Raw genomic sequence first — 16653 nt, 5'->3', positions numbered from 1 at the left:
ATACACACGTGTGTCATACAGGGCTGTTGTGCTTTGGGTAATTTGGGAATCTAGATATCATCTGTTTTTCTGAAAGAGAATAGCGATCACCACCAATCCCCTTTTTTTGCCTCCAAATGCAAGTAGCTATAAAAGCTTGGTTATCATTAGACACACACAGGTTTTGTTTACTTGATGGGTCAGGAAATCTACATATGGCTGTTGTCTGGTAACTGTTCTCATACAGCTAATTGTGAAACCACAGTGTGAGCACCTTATCTCACACCATCAACAGTATGGCACAGTCCCCGGCAACTCCGGACCACCTCCACCAACCCTGCGTACAACTCTGCCATCATGGATGCCTCCTGTCGGGTTTCATTCTTGCTCGATGCCAGGAGCAAATTCTCCGTCTCAATTAATCACTGAGTTTCTAATGGAATGCTTCCCTTCAGGATGAGGCCCATCACAGAGGGGGCTGCAGTCAGTGCTGTCGGTGAAGCTGCTCTGATTGCCTGAATACACTCCCAGCTTTGGAGTCACTGCAGATGTCTGCTAATTGTGGTGATTATGGTGAACGGAGGGGGGTAGGAATATGTAATGAATTTCCCATTGCTTTCATGTCTCACATCCTTTGGTTATGTGCATCTGCTATACAAGCGGAGCATCCGCAGGGTTTGGAGATGGACAAAAGTGACATGGGGGATTGGGCACAGGCTTTTGGACGGGCAGCTATTCTAACGGCAAGTGCAGCCAGATTGGGTCCATTTATTCTTTTAGTTCTGTTCATTTCTGACACAATGCTGGTTTTAATTCCTCTCCTCTTCTCTTCTGCTCTCTGCTCTTGTTCTGTCACTTCTTCTCTTCCTTTTTACAAATCCGTGAACGAGTGAATGACAACCTTTCGCACTGGCCAAAATGAGATCCAATTTACCCCCCAACAAAACCTCAGTTTTACTTATATAGCCTAGAATCACAGATTTGTAATAGAGGGCTTTATAATTTGGACAGAGCATTGGTTAACAAGGGAAACAGCTAACCTGGCTCTGTCCAAAGTATAGAAACAGACTGAGTAGGGAGGACACTGCGCTGTTTGCTGTGGTCATTTCACTAATACAAAAGAACATGGTGATTGTTTTTAGTTGTTATGGCAACAATACACATCCACGTAGCCATAAAGTGTGTCATGAGTTTGAGAGCTTCGTTTTGGCACTCTGTTATTTAGATATGTTTCCAAAAAAAGCAATACACTTGAAATATTACAGCATTTCTTTGTATCTTTTATGCTATTAATTGCATGCTTGCTGAAACATGATGTAACGTTACTGTAGCTGCCTCTGAGGATCGAGTGAGAGGTGGTTCTCAGTGCCCAGCTGAGAGGAGAGAGACAGCAGGGGGAAACACAGCATGTAGATCAGTTAATTTTAACACCGAACTAAATGAATTAAGGGTTTATTTTGACCAAACCACAGTTGGTGAGTGTTGACTAACAAGACTAACTGAGACGTTTTATTTTGATTCCTCTGAGTTTGAATAAAGCGTGTTTTAGTTTGTCAAGGCAATTAAACTCGTCTTAGTTGGAAAATAAAGAGAGAAACTTTGATTGGTGTATAGTTGTATTTTTCTTTTTAATAAAGAAAACAGGTGTGAGAATATTTCCTTTCCTAACATGAGATTATGCTCTTTATTCAATATATACAAAGGTAGTGAAGTCTCTGCTCAAACATATCTCCCATCTAAAACAGCGGAGGAATTGTAACGAGTTACTTTTTTCAGTAGGTAACGCTGTAACGTAAATCCGGCGATCCTCAATTCCTCTTTAGCAGCAACCCAACAGAAACCAAAGCTGCCTCTCCATGTTTTGCACTACTACTCTACTGCTTGTTTGGTCGTTACTGCAAAACCTCACCTCAGTGAGTTCACAACCTGTCGCACATGGGTTTGTTTATACAGAAGTTCATACAGAAGTTGTTCTGCTCAGCACTGATTTTAATAATAACTAGATGCTGGATGCCAAGATGGGGAGTTGCTCGCCTGGTGCATCCGCTAAAAAAGCTTTCTAGCTTCCGGGTTTTGCTTCCACTGTACGCGGCCCACTGAATAGGCACAGCAGTATTTGTCCTGTTGGACCCGCACGCAAATTCCCACTCAGCTCATAGACTTTACATCATCGACGTCACAGCTTTTTGAATCTCTTTTCTCGGCTTGAGGAAAGTTTTACAAATATAAAACCACCATGGATCAAAAATTCTGATCAGAAGGATTCATAATTGGCCTTGTTTGCAGTTTGAGGTGTCCTGTCAAATGTTTTACAGACGTGTCTTTTATTGTCTTTTTCTGCAGTACCACTGGGAAAAATTTGATGCGAGGTTGAGCAGCCTACCTTGGGTTCCTGTGCTGCAGCAGTTGCAATAGCAACAATACACATAAAAATGGCCAACGCTGTGATCATCCTGCTATGTTGATTTGAATGGGAGTGTCCATTCTACTCACTTTCTCTGTGTTTTAAAGGTAACAAAAACCTGACCAGCAGCTCTAAAGTTCACTAATTATATCTTGTTAGTTTAATCTGCACAAAAACTAAAGTGTAAAAATGACAAGTTGTAGTTTTGCCGGAGGTTTTGTCTCGAACTACAGAGCCAGCCTAGCTGTTTCCCCCGTTTCAAGTCTGTATGCTAAGCTATGCTAAGCAGCTGGTAGCTGTAGCTTTATATCTAACAGGCAAACATGAGACTTGTACCATCAATCTTCAGCAAGAAAACAAATTAACTTATTTTTTTAAAAAGTCAAATTTTCCCTTTAAGGAAATAAATAACAAATATACAATAGTAAGCAAACATGAAACATAATACCTTGAAGAATTTCAGGCAGGATGTGAACTCGAGTGCAGAATATGGACCAGAACAACTTCCAGGTGCCACTGAACATGAATTCCAGGGCTGCATTCAATCTCGACAAAACGTTTTTCAACAGAAAGGGTGGTGTGTTCAACACCCTGTTGCGTTACACAGGCACGCTGCCATTTTATATGGTGGGGTTTAATTCAGTTTAAGTCGAAATGGCTTTATTGGCACGGGAAAAACATTTACATTTAAATTCTAATTTTAAAAATCGTTAGAATAAGTAAAGATCTATTACACATTCATTTATATATATGTCACTGCTGATTGGGTAACACCTCTGACACACCCACCAAACCAGAGAAAATGTACCTCAAAGCCTGTTTCACACCGTTTCAAAGAGTCATGTCATTCAACCTGCAAACCGTAACAAAAAGGTGCACACCACTCTGAGACTGAACATTCCCTAGTTGTATTCGTGATTAAACACTGTAGCTTCCAAATCCACCGGCAGAAATAAACAAAATGTTAAATAAGTTGTACAGTCTTCATGTCAGAAAACACTGTGTCATTTTAATATATTTACAGGAGAAATAAAACTGGTGGTTGTGCGTATTTTAAAAGCCATATGTAAATTGCTTGCACAGCTTAACAACCTATTAAACTGAGAGGATTATACACGCAACCTGAATTTCTGCACATTCTTCTCTTTATGGTTATCATGCCACTCTTGGACATGCTACTCTGGACGCTGAACTGGAACAAATCATATTCATACATTTAGCATATTAATGAAGCTAAATATCAGACAGACATTCTCTCTGCTCCTCTGTTGCAAATGCAAACACGCCTGATTTATTGTGGATGTGCTTTTGCAAGGCAAGAGTTAGCTAATTCCTTTGGGCGAGTGCCCTTCCTGTCACACTGATCAAAGACTTTCTCTTGATATGAGCATAAACTGCTCCATGCCCCATCACCGTCAATGTCTGTGCATGCGTGTGAGCTTGTGTGTGTGTTGACGCAAGTGTATGTCTATGCGTGTGTGAGGTGGGGGTGTTGTGTGTGTATCCATCCCCCATCACCAGAGGCTGTATTATGCATTGTTGTTGGCATGGCCTACATGCTCACCCAAGCATGGTCCAGTGTGGTACAGTACACACGTCTTCCCATCCCCACCGCGCTCCCCTGTCGTGTCCGCAGGCCCGCTTCATTTACCTTTGCTCCTGAATTAATGCTAGTTAACTGTCACATTAACTCAGATCTGTTGGCCCGCTTTGTCAACAACATAAACTAGCCTCAGTGTGTGATAGCCAGGGTTATTTTTGCTTTGATACACAGCACACGCATGGACTGAGCTTGACTCAATGCATGTACCTAAAGCTGCAGCCATCCATATATATAACATAATCAGGACACTATGCACTGTTGTGTGAGATTTTAAAGCTATATGCTGCTCCGTAATTTCTCGACAAAACTGCAGAGAATGCAGAAAATTGCAAAACTTGTGCAGTCATGGCTGCAGTGCAGGTGTTTCATTCAGTGTCTCAATAGAGGCCAAACCGTGGGCGTGGACGTCGACTGAATGAGTGCACGTCCTTGTATCTGCGTATATCTTCACATGTACATGTGTGTGGAGCATATATTTGCCTGCCAGAAGAGAGTGTGTTAAATTCTCTTAGCATGTGTGACGAATCAAGTGGCTGGGAAAAGAGCAGCGCGTTGCATGGCCTCTCTCGGCCTCTCACAAACTGAATTCTAAAGAGGCTATCGATCTGTCAAGGTCTCAATTCGAATTTTGCTCTGCCCCTATCTCACTGTCTTATCTATATGGCTTTGTATCTGGCTCTCTGCATCTTCCACTGTGTCTGTCTTTGTATCTTCTTCTTTATGTCTTGCTCATTTTTTTTTTTGAATAGATATCGTGCAGAATGTGGGAGAGAGATGCAGCAAGCGTGTGAGACAGATAAAAAAAGAGAGAGCATCCCCCACTCATAGGTCTTTCATCCTAATCCGTAGTCTCTGTCCAAGAAAGGGCCTCCTTTTCACTTGTCTGCCCTAAAGCCTCTTATATGTGACCCCTCTGTGTCTCCCTCAGGGCTCTCTCCCACGGCCAGAAACCACAGGCACAAACACACAAACACACACATCTGTGCATTTTAGTTTATGGTTATAAACCATGTAAAAAGTTTGCATGTGTTTGTGTTGATATATTGTAATATTTCCACTAACAAAAAACAAGCAAAGGTCAGGATGCATTTGCTCCAAACACTATTACCATAGCTGTCCAAAGTCAAGGTTTGCGGAACTGACAGAGCCTCTTGGTATATGTTTTGCCTGAAGGTGAAGGCGAATTTACCGCCAGGCTGACTAACACAGCTGCTGGGAGAGCGTGTTTCTCGTTAAAAGAACTGACCTCAATAAAGATGGACGTTTGGCAGTCCGTTATGTAACTGACTGAGGATGATCCTGAGGCTGTGTGAATGTGTGTGTGTGTGTTTCTTTTTTTGTGCGAGTGTTTTCATGTTAGGAGCAGATTATGTGTGCATCTGCTTGCATGTATGAGTTTTATGGAGGTATACAGGGGCCTATATGGTGTGAGAATGTTTACAAGGAAATTCATGGGCACATCATGGCAAGTTAGGGACCGTATAAAAGTTAGTAAGGTTAGGAGGCGTCTGAATCTTATGTCTCACTAAATTTAAAGGGACAGTTCACCCCCAAATCAAAAATACATATTTTTCCTCTTACTTGTAGTGCTATTTATCAGTTTTAACTGTTTTGGTGTGTGTTGCCGAGTGATGGAGATAATATAATCTCCAATATAATGGAATTAGATGGCACCAAATAAATACACTTGAAAAACTCAACACTGTCTCTCTCCAGAAATCATGACCCAGTTACTCAAGATAATCCACAGACCTTGTTGTGAGCAGTTTCATGTAGGAACTATTTTCTTTATACCGAACTACACCCACCAACCGTATCACCGTGCAGAAGGAAGCATGCATCTACTCATGGATGAGAGGCTCTCGCTCAAGACAGCACAGGGAAACTGAAAATTTACAATAGCTATAAACTCTCTGTGCAACACATCACTCTCATGCTCTGTATTGGAACTGTGTTAAATTGCAGCATCCCTATAAAACAAAAAATATATTGGCTGAGCTGTAACATTAGCTAACTCAGCAGTGCTAGGTGAGCTAGCAGTAGATGCATGCTTCCTCCGTGGTACAGTTGATGGGTCTCGTTTGGTAGAAATAAAATAGCTCCTACATGAAACTGCTCACAACACGGTCTGTGGATTATCTTGAGTAACCAGGTCATGATTTTTGGAAAGAGACATTGCTGTTGAGTTTTTCAGTTGTACTGTAACACGAGGGTTCGATGTGTGGTGGTTGGATGACTCTTGCTGAGAGTGCACAGCAGGATGGAGACTTTAGCAGCACTTTACTGTTCCCTGAACGTCAGCAGCTTCACAATAACAACCACATTTCTTTGTTACACTTCCTTGTTATGGGTCACATGTCTCTTAACTAACCAATGAGAAGCTTGAAGGACTTAGACTGAGGCAAATATGTGTGAGAATTAGTGAAGTATAATTTTTTAACTGTTTTCAACAATGCTGCTGCAAAAATTTTAACATGTAAATAATAATTGTGAACATAAATGTGTAAATAGTTAACTGTACGAACACAATGTATTTTTTAGCAAATTACTAAAACACATGAAATAACTTGTAAACCCTACAGTACTTTTGGGTGCTTGAGCACTACAAGCTGAGTGCCATCCAGTTCCTTTACATTCAACAGAAATTTGTTTTTGTCTTTCTAACATGTGTGTCTAATAACATATCCAATGTACAGAGTAAATGTGAATTAGGAAACTGCCAAATCTATAGCAGACATCACAAAATTTCAAGTATACTATTAATGTATTTCATATGGAAGATTCCACTTTGAATTGTGAGGCCTGTGTTTTTACTCCACACCAGATTTCAAATGAAAAGAGTAAATGTTCATTGGATCAGCTGTTGTTGTAACTTATGTGTAAGGTAAGTCTTTAGTGTGATTGCCTGTCATATATGTGGACTGATTCTGAAAACCTGCTCCATTTTGGATTCGTTTCCAGGTTGGTAAAACCTCAAGATTCGGCAAACTCTGCAGCCAATCTTTCCTTCATGATCTCTCTTAGATCGTCTCCTTTGTCTCTTTCTGACACTATAGGCATCTGCAAAAACTGGTGCCAAAAACTGGACATGTGTTATCAGCAGGTCATTAACTTCATTGACTGACTGAAAAAAGCACACCACCTGACTTAAACGTGTAGATACACTTCATCAAAGTCAACAAAACAACTGCTCAATGCAATATTTGCTGGAGGACAACCACAACAACGGGGGGAACACTTCCCTTGCTTAAATATTTATTTATCGTCCTTCATGTTAAAGTAAGAGCTTGTTGCATTTTTGATAACCTGAGAAGGACAAGTACCAGTGTTGCACTGTAATCTGTGACCTATCAGATCCTGTGACCTGTAGCTGTGAAACAGCCATTTCATTTTCAGACAATCGTGGCTGCAGAAAAATCAGTAATTTATTTAGTTGTATTATATATTCAATATATTTATATTATTTCCTCTGTGTTGTTTTTGCTTTTGCTTCTATGGCTTCTGTGGATGTCACACAGCCCCCCAGCGAGGAGCAACCGCTGTTTTCCCTCGCAGCAAAAGGAAACATGAGTCAGGTCCGTTAGTGAATGTCACAGAGCAGTGACAAAATATGTGGTGACGGCTGCTCACCCTTTTAGCACAGTGCAATCTCTGTGGTTTAGGTTTCTTACTAAAAACATATCTTTTAAACTGTGCTGTTGTTTCACTCCCCACCACATAAACTACCTAAAAAATTCCCCCTTTTTAAAATAATGCAAATATGCAGGATCTTTTAAATGGGGGGGGAAACCCACTAAAAATATGCAATAGAGTCCTTTCCCATTGCTTATAGATCAGAGCATGTAGCCAGCTCTGCAGCAGACGAGTATACTGTACATTCTGTTCTTTATTCAGAGTCACACTCGATGCCACAGATGCACCAGAAAACTGGTTTAGTAAAGTGTAGAGAGCAGCATGGAGGCCAGTGAAACTGTTACAATGGTTATTTCTTTTTTATAACTGTTACCTTTTAAGTCTCTTTCAATTGTAACCTTTCCCACTGAAGAAAAAAGCCACATGTTAGTGGGGTTTTTGTCCAGTGGGAAAGAGACTTAAAGGTCCAGTGTGTACAATTTAGTGGCATCAAGTGGTGAAGTCTGCAGATTGCAACTGAAACTTAGGACAGGGGTCGGCAACCTTTAATTTTAAAAGAACCATTTTTGACCAAAAGTGAGAAAAAACCATCTGTATGGAGCCACAAAACATATTTGATGCTTTCAATGAAGGTAAAAAAAAGCCTGTTAAGTCTAAATTACTAGTTTTTATTAGTTTCCTGTACTAATAGTCTAAATGAGTATTCATTCATGTTTAAACACGAGATGGCTACTCTGCAGGGCACTATTTTTGATTTTTTTTTGTACTTCAACTTTGCAGAGTTGGCGGTGAAAGCAAACAAATCCGTCCACACACTACTAAATTTTCTATTTAATTCCCAGACTTTTACATTTTTGGATTTGGCATCCATGGCTAACCAGTTAGGAGGACTTAAGACTAGCCACTGCTATCGAGGTTCGGCAAAATTTCAAGGAAAAGGTGCCAGGCAGTAGATGTATTACACACATTTTAGTTTAGATGTTAAAACATTTTTTATTCAGTATAGAGGCTTCACATTTTCACAGTTGGGGAATGTAAGAATTTCTTTAGGCCTACAACATTGTTATATAAAAAATAAAATGTTAAAAAAATAATTAATAACTATAATCAGTTTCCATATAATTCATTTGTCAAAGCCACATGTGAAATCACGAAAACATGAAAATGCAAGTATCCCTATCTAGAGTCAGTAGCCCCTTTAACACTATCTCTTCAAAGTGGGAATTTCACGTTGTTATGCCGTCTCACTGTTATGTATAAAAAGGTACAATCATGGAACGGGGGGACAGAGTTGTCTTGCCTTTAAGATGGCATCGAAGGTAGTAACAGTATCGGAACAATGTCTGCATAAACGGGAGAGTCGGCAGGAAGGGATCATGCGCAGCACAGGTGCGACGTTTTCACGAAGTCTCACTTTCAGGAGATTTAAAAAATAGCTAATAGTGGTTAGCAGCTAACTCAAATTTGAAGAAAAAAGCAAAAAATGTCCTCAAATTGGGAAAACAATGAGGGCCAGGATCAGTCGCCATATAACAGGGATGCTTAATTACTGTTACTGCCATGTTAATGCCATTGTTATTCTGGTTCAGAAGGAGAGATCTACTCAAAGGTTTATTTTCTAAACTCACGCAATCATAGTCAAAGGCGCTGTATGTAAGAATGTGGCCAAAATGGTTACTGCACTCAAATTCAAAATACTGCTGCAAGTCGTGTCTGCCCCCCCTCCCCTACAGATTCGAGGTTGCTGGACAGCAGCACGCTGGAGACTGATTTGTTTGCCCACGAGCGGCTGCCGTGGCAAGGCCGCATCGCCGCATCGCCGCATCGCCGCATCCTTGATCTTCGGTTTTCCAGTGGACCGTTCGAGTAAGTCCGGCTTCTCTGCTGCTAAAGCTGCTGCTGGGATACAGCTGAGGAGACTGCTAATGCTATGTACCGGGACACTGCTAATGCTGCTTGCTGTGCTGCTGTAGCTCAGTTGTAACTGTAACTGATGCTGAGACTCTACTGACTGCGTGACTGGTAGACGGCAGTGGGTGGCGCAACAGGCCAAAACACAAATTCAAAACATAAACATGATTTGCGGGCCGTAAAAATTTTTTTTAAATGCGAATATTCTGGCCGTACTATTGTTGTCGGTGAGATCAGTATGTTATATGAACATTATTCCTTAGTCTCTGTGACATATTAGGAGGATTTTATGACTATTTGCTTTAGATTTCTTACATATAGCTCCTTTAATCATAAAGGGGGAAGCAAACACATGGACTGTGGAACCGAAAGAAACAAATACAAAAACTTGATTCAAATTAAACAAATGTCCACCTTAATAAGGATAAATAATGCTCTTAAACTATTAATGTACAGGATCAACTAAAGAGAAAGAAACTCTGTTTACCAGCACTGCCGCTCCATGTGATGATGAAAAAAGTATGAGTGGAAGGGTGTACAGGGTTTAAATAGGAGTGAGCAGGTGAACTCAGTGAGGTTAATGAGTGAACAGAGAGTGAAAGGAACCAATCAGTGCTGAGGAAAGGAAGTGAGGTAAGTAGAGCATGTCAAAATAAGAAAAGTAATGTCACAATAAAGGAAAATAGGAATCTTTACTACAGTAATTGTTTCCAAAGTGCTGCCAATGTATATGTTGTATGTCACAGTAGAGGCAGATGCTGTTGTGTTACGGTTCACGCCTGTCACGCCTCTTTTGCTTCTGCGAAGCTGCCATGCTGTCTACATTGGCATATAGAAGATTGAACACACTGTGGCATATGCCAGTGCTATACTGTGTCTTAGCTGGTCTTTGCATTCATGTGTAGTTGCCATTTTTGTGTATTTATGGTTCATTTTTAGTATATATTTACATACTTTTTGGCTTTTCTTTGTAGGAATCTCATTGCATGTTTTATATTGCTTGTTTTAGAGCTTTACATTTCCATTCTATATTTTTGTTTGAAGTTGTCTGTCTGTTATGTTGCTGCCTGTCTTGGCAAGGACACTCTTGAAAAAGAGATGTTTAATCTCAAGAGGTTTTTTCTGGCTAAATAAAGGTAAACAAAGATGACAAATAAAACACACACTGAAGCAGTATGATGTGCCCTTGTTTGGTGCTGTGTAAAAATGCAAAGGCAGCATAAAGAAGGGACTTTTTAGTGGCCCTATAGTGTGATATCTGTGTAAAAAGGGCAAATGTTTGTCTTGTCCACTGTGGGCTAATGCAGAAACAACATGGTGGACACTCGCCATACTGCTCCGTATGTAGATATAAACAGCTAATTTTTAAGGTAACAAAAGCACGACAAGTTTTAGTTTGGGGTGATTATGAAAACATAGAATATTATACACTGTTGCTGACTATAGGTGCACCTATGGACACACTGGACCTCTAAAGGCTTCAGATTTGTGAAAATGCTATTGAACACAATCCCTGATCATAGAACTAATACAGTCCCAAACCCCAGTAACTGTACCCCTTGATATTGTTATAAAACAAAGACCCAGAAAAGTCAAAGTACTGTCCTTTCAGCCAAAAGTGAACCATCTGTTTTTCCTGACCCCTCCTCCACGCTCCTTGACCCCTAATAATTTTCATACAGTCCCTTAGTTGGTATGATTTATGCTTAAAACAACAGAGCTGTGGTCGTGGTGGCATGAGCTCAGCTGAATACTTTATTCTGTATAGATGCATACATACCAACGCCACAATATACATAGAAACCACACTTCCTATGGAGTTACTGTAATCCTTCAGAAGTGGTCACACAGTAAACATATCACACTGCACTCAGCACTAAGAACAGAGAAGTTCTCTGTCTGCACTGTATTGAGGGATTTGATGCTGGCTTGCACTCTGCCTGGTGTGACCCCACCCCTGGTAAATACAGGGTTGGAGGTTTCCTCCGTGGATAAAAATACACTTGCCTCTCAGACGGGGGGAGAAAAGCCAGAATTCTTCTCTCTTCTGCACCCATTGTGCACGAGGCGCTAAAGACGTCCACACTTATCTCAAGTGTGTTTTTTTTTCTTTTTTTTTTTAGCAGGCCTGCTATGTTGTGAGAAATCAAAATGAACAAAAGTTGACACTGTTTTATAGAAGTGAGCAGCAGTTCTGGTGAATGTGCATTAGTGTCTATAAAGGATGGAGGAACTTCTTCTATGTTATGGAGAACTATGCTTTCCCTTCTTCCTGCTTCTGTCTTTTGTCCCTCATGAGCTCCCTTAGTGCACAACCTGTGACATCATCAGTATGTTGCTAGAAGTTTTTCAAAATGGCAGAGGCCTGCAGCCGACTGAGGTATGGTCACTGATAAACTCTGGACCAAAAGTTTGACAAGACGCAACAGAGGTGTCCTGTGTTTGACCTCAGCTGTGCACTAAGAGCTTCCTGTTTAGAGAAAAGTTTTTTACTGGTTGAGTTGAACTGAACAAGAGACATGTTTAGTGACTTCCTTATTTGAAGTGGAAACACACAAACTTTACCCAGTGCCATGGCTCCGAGGAATCCGTGCCAGTAAGTTGTGTCATCAAGTTTATGATTGTTATTGTGTTTGTGTGAACGTGTGGATCAAGTCTTATCCATTAAATTGCATTTTGGCTACGTGTACAAATAGTTTTACAGCTTTTGTAACATGCAGTCAGTACGAAATGTCCAACATGTGATCATAAATGTTGACTGTATACTTTCTGATGTTTGTTGATCTCTTCACAGAAATTGTGCACCTCTCTCTTCATCAAAGTTTATGAAGACTTAATGAATATGTCTGAAAATCACATGTGATCCTGTCGGCCTCTGAAGCACATAAAACTGAAGATGAGTCAAGGGGGGCAAGAGGTCCACGGGACGGGACTGAGAGACGTCTTTGACATACTAGTCAAAGCACCTCCGCAGCGACTCCTAAGCCTGACATTCCAGCTGGGCGAGTCTCCTGAAGATAATATCGTACACGCCTTATGTCTGATTATTCTCCAGAAAGAGGAGCGGGCCCTGAACAAACTCCAGATGCTGAAGGGCAACTACTTAGCTAAACACATAGCTGAGAAGTGGCAGAACAGTGGAGGCAAATTAGACGATTTTGCCGTTCAGTGTGGTCAAGAGCATCCAGGAGAGCCTTTGTCAGCATTGCCTCGTATTTTTAAAGTGTTGTCAGAACAAAGGCTGTGTGATTCACATCTGAGGAATCTGGCGTATAAGAGAGCCCTCTCCGGTGTCGGCAATTGTGAGGATCTGGAGTATGATCAACTCAGAGAGGAAGCTAAAGTCGTCTGTGGGCCTGAGTTTGCAGAGATGATGTGCTTCCCAAAGGATCTCAAGTCAGGGTCTTACCGTGATCCTCTTAGCAGCCTGGGTGGAGGAAGCATGACTTTAAAAGTTACCCTGTCTCAGGATCAGTCAGCGAGCGCTCACAGTCTGCCGAGCCCATTGCAGGTGACCTCTTCAATGCCCTCATACCCCACTCATTTAGAGATAAGCATTCCTCCAACAGCCCCATTTCAAGGCGACAAAATTACTCCTGAAGCATCAGGTGAATCCAAACAACATGTCCGTGTTAGTGAATGTGAAGCACCTCGGCAATCTCACACATCTGAGCCTAGGTCCAGTCAACCTCCAGCGTTTGGCGCAAATAAACACTCAAAGAATGAATCATTAACCACAGAGAGCAGCCTTGTCTCTCGGAGTGAGACTCTTAACCAAATCACCAAACCAACCACTGGACCAAACTTTGCACTACCAGCTGCAGCAAACATGTTTCTACCCATGATGCCTGCTATGGATGAAATGTGTGAAACTATAGATGCAGAAGAGGAAGAAGAGGCAACGTTTTATGCATTTGTCATCTTGCATGCACCTGAGGATGCAGATATGGCCGAGAGCATGAGGGAGAAACTGGAAACAGTCCTGGAGAGTGATAGTGAAGGTGCAACTTTCTCTGGGGACTTTGCCCTCCCTGGGAAGAGCACCCTGAGGTGTGTCGAGGATGCCATCAGCAACTCGGCCTTCACTATCCTGCTGCTCACCCACAATTTCAACACTCGCTTGCTGGAGATGAAGACGGACTCTGCCCTTATCAACTCCATAAACAAAAAATACAAGCACAACACTGTCATCCCTCTGCTGCCACGAGAGAACAGCATGCCCAGACACAGCCTCCCCATGGTTTTGCAGACAATAATTCCACTCGTGGAGGACAAGAGCTTCACGAGGAAAATACAAAAGGTCTTGTCTCCAGTGAAGATTAGAAACCAGAAGAAAATCTGGACTGCAGAGCAGAGGGTGAAAATGCAGATAGAGAGGCAGGAGAGACTAAAGCATTTAAACCAGCACCAGAAGCAGCTGATCAGAGAGTGTACAGCAGCAGAGTTGCTAGAGACAGAGAAACTCAACCTTTATATGGAACAAAGACTTCTTCTCACGCAACCACAACAGGACGGGGGTCAGTGGCAACAACAACAACCAAATATTCACATTAATAATGCTAAGTACATTATGATTGGTAATGATTCTCGAATGAATGTGGATTTGAGTGGTAGTCCAGACAATGAAGATTCAATTTATAGAGAGGAAGAGCAATAACCTTAATGATGAAAACAAAGACATCCTCTAGAGTTGGTGTGTTTGTAGAAAATGAGAGCAATAATCACACTTCTTGTCTGAACACTAAAATGTCAGGGCTGTTAGAGCCACGGCGAGGTATTCACTGCAGACTGTTTTATTGTATTTAAACCTGTTGGTGAGAGAAAATTCAATAAAACCGTTGAAAGTGCAATTAAGTGCCATCTTATGGATTTCAGAGGACGCTGTAAAGAGAGTCTATTGAGCAGAACGAGGGCTTCAGATGATTATTTAGCAGAGGACTGCCATCTACTGACCCAGTGTGTGATGCATGCCTCCAGATCTCACTGACTGTATGAACCCACTGTGGACACTAGGGAGCGATGTTGTTACACACTCAGTGCTCCTCAGGATCTTTGAAGTGCAGTGTCATCCAGTAGCATCACTGCTTTGGTTTATGGGAGCTAAACAAGATTAAATAAACTTTTAATGTCAGTGTTTACCATATTATTTTAAGTGTTCTTGTCTGTGTTTGCAGATTCAGATCATGAAATTAATCGTGAAGGTACAGCTTTGTATAAGAGTAACTGAGTAACTATGAGCCTTTAACATTTTTGGTGAGGAGATCAAGTTTGAAGCATGCAATACAGTCTCCATAATATGTTATATCCTTGTCTGACCTTGACTTTTATATCATCTCATCATCTTCCTGTCTCTGTGACAACTCTCTGTCACGTCTGCTGTCTGAGGGTGACAGCAGCAAAAGTTGGAGAGTTGCCAGTAACCAACAGAGAAATATGTCACTGATAGGCTGAAGTTAATGCTTACGCTCCTAGAACCTTCCCACATATATCTGACTTTTTGTCTCTGAGACAAACTGCACCCTAAGATTCTCAGACAGGTTGCTTTTAATAGTTCAGACTGAAAATGAGGACAAGCAGTGAGAGAAACTACCTGAGGAGGTCAGGTAAAAACACACTTCCATGTCTGTTGCTGGAGCCACAACCCAAATGTATGTGTATGCTTGTTTTCTACCTGATCTGCACCACTGTAACATCTTATTTTGCTTTTAATCAGGAATAGAAAAAGTATTCAAACCCTTTATTGAACAAATGTAGCAACACACAACTTAAAGTGAACAAGTACTTAAATAAAATGTAAAGTGCTTGGTGTTAAAAAGTAGGCTTGTCTAACGTTGACCTTCAGTAACTTGAATAAAGTCGTCAGCTAAAGTAGTGGAGTACCGAGCACATTTCTCCCTCTTATGTTGAGTGGTGTAAATCTCTACAGCAGGGATACTTAACTTGCTTTGCCTGGGGGCCACTTTTGCAAAATGACAGGAGGCCAGGGGCCACTTAGTAAACATTAATGTCATTAACATAATATATATCAAATGAAATACATAGACATGCCCATAACAAATACCAATGCCTGTAGCTCATCTAAACATCTTCAAAAATCTTTATTTTTTCAATTAAATGACTTATTAACTAAATCTATGAACTAAAATAACTGGCATTGACACTGTGTGACAGAGAGATCACATATTTTACAGCCAGGTACAGCAGCCCTGCACAGGTGTATGCAGTGGCAATGCTAGGGGTTGAGGACTTTCGGGGGCTTTTTAGGGGTTTAGCCTGGACCTGTGTTGGGGCTTTATGAGATCCTCCCCCATTTTTTTAAAAAATAAATCTTTTTTTTTTTTTTTTTGCTTTTTACACACTCTGGCACCTTTTTTACATTCACAGCACAAAAAATAAATAAAAATCCCAGTGTAAATCAATTAATTTTCATTGTAAAATAGAAAATAGTCAGCAGGCTCCCCAGCACCCTATCAAGCACCAGATTTGGCCTGAAAGCTGTAAGTAGAGATCACTGGTCTTACAAAATACAAATACTCACTGTACCAGAAGGAACTAAGTCTAAAATCAATATTAATTTCCCTTTCTTAACATCTTAAACATGTTTTATGAGAAATAAACATGCAATAATTATTCATATTTTCATAATTAGTTTTAACTTTTGTTGGTGTTTCAAACCAGAATATCAAAAAGGACAAAATAGTTTTAAAATAATGTATAGTGGTAAATAAATCAAATTGATACAGAGGTTTCTGACATTTCATGGATTTCATTGTAATGCATCTTAAGTTGTAAACTAACTTATTTGTCTTCTTTACAGCATAGTCCTTAAACTTTGATTAATTATGCAATATCTGCATTTTTTTTTAATCTTTTTATTTTTCTGACAGTTGATAATTAATATGAGAGGTATCTTCATAGACCATTTTTGGCTTCTAACCTGCACAATGTTCACACTTTTTATTTTTCTTACTGTTTTTATATTATTTTATTTTATTTTATTTTATTTTTTTGCCGGTCACCACTTTTCAGGAATCCTCATGATAAGATGGTATAAAAAAAATAAAAATAAACAAATAATACTTTGAAATTTGAGGAAATTGTTTATGTGTAATTTGTCTGGTCT

The 16653-nt window shown here is 40.5% G+C and overlaps 1 protein-coding gene across 1 annotated transcript; it reads left to right on the top strand.

The window, feature by feature from the left end:
- Window positions 1-11727: 11727 nt before the first annotated feature.
- ticam1 (toll-like receptor adaptor molecule 1) lies at window positions 11728-15883 on the top strand. The gene is made up of 2 exons (XM_049598822.1): window positions 11728-12126; window positions 12325-15883. Exon 2 carries the CDS (start codon window positions 12427-12429, stop codon window positions 14185-14187), a length of 1761 nt encoding a protein of 586 aa, XP_049454779.1. The 5' UTR covers window positions 11728-12126; window positions 12325-12426; the 3' UTR covers window positions 14188-15883.
- Window positions 15884-16653: the final 770 nt, after the last annotated feature.

The sequence above is a fragment of the Epinephelus fuscoguttatus genome, linkage group LG15 (assembly GCF_011397635.1).
Source record: "Epinephelus fuscoguttatus linkage group LG15, E.fuscoguttatus.final_Chr_v1".
NCBI lineage: Eukaryota > Metazoa > Chordata > Actinopteri > Perciformes > Serranidae > Epinephelus > Epinephelus fuscoguttatus.
The sequence above is the reverse complement of the archived record's forward strand: the minus strand, read 5'-3'. Positions and strand labels throughout refer to the sequence as shown.

Excerpts from the sequence above, each read along its gene's own strand:
- ticam1 (XM_049598822.1), top strand. The coding sequence starts at position 12,427 with ATGAGTCAAGGGGGGCAAGAGGTCCACGGGACGGGACTGAGAGACGTC.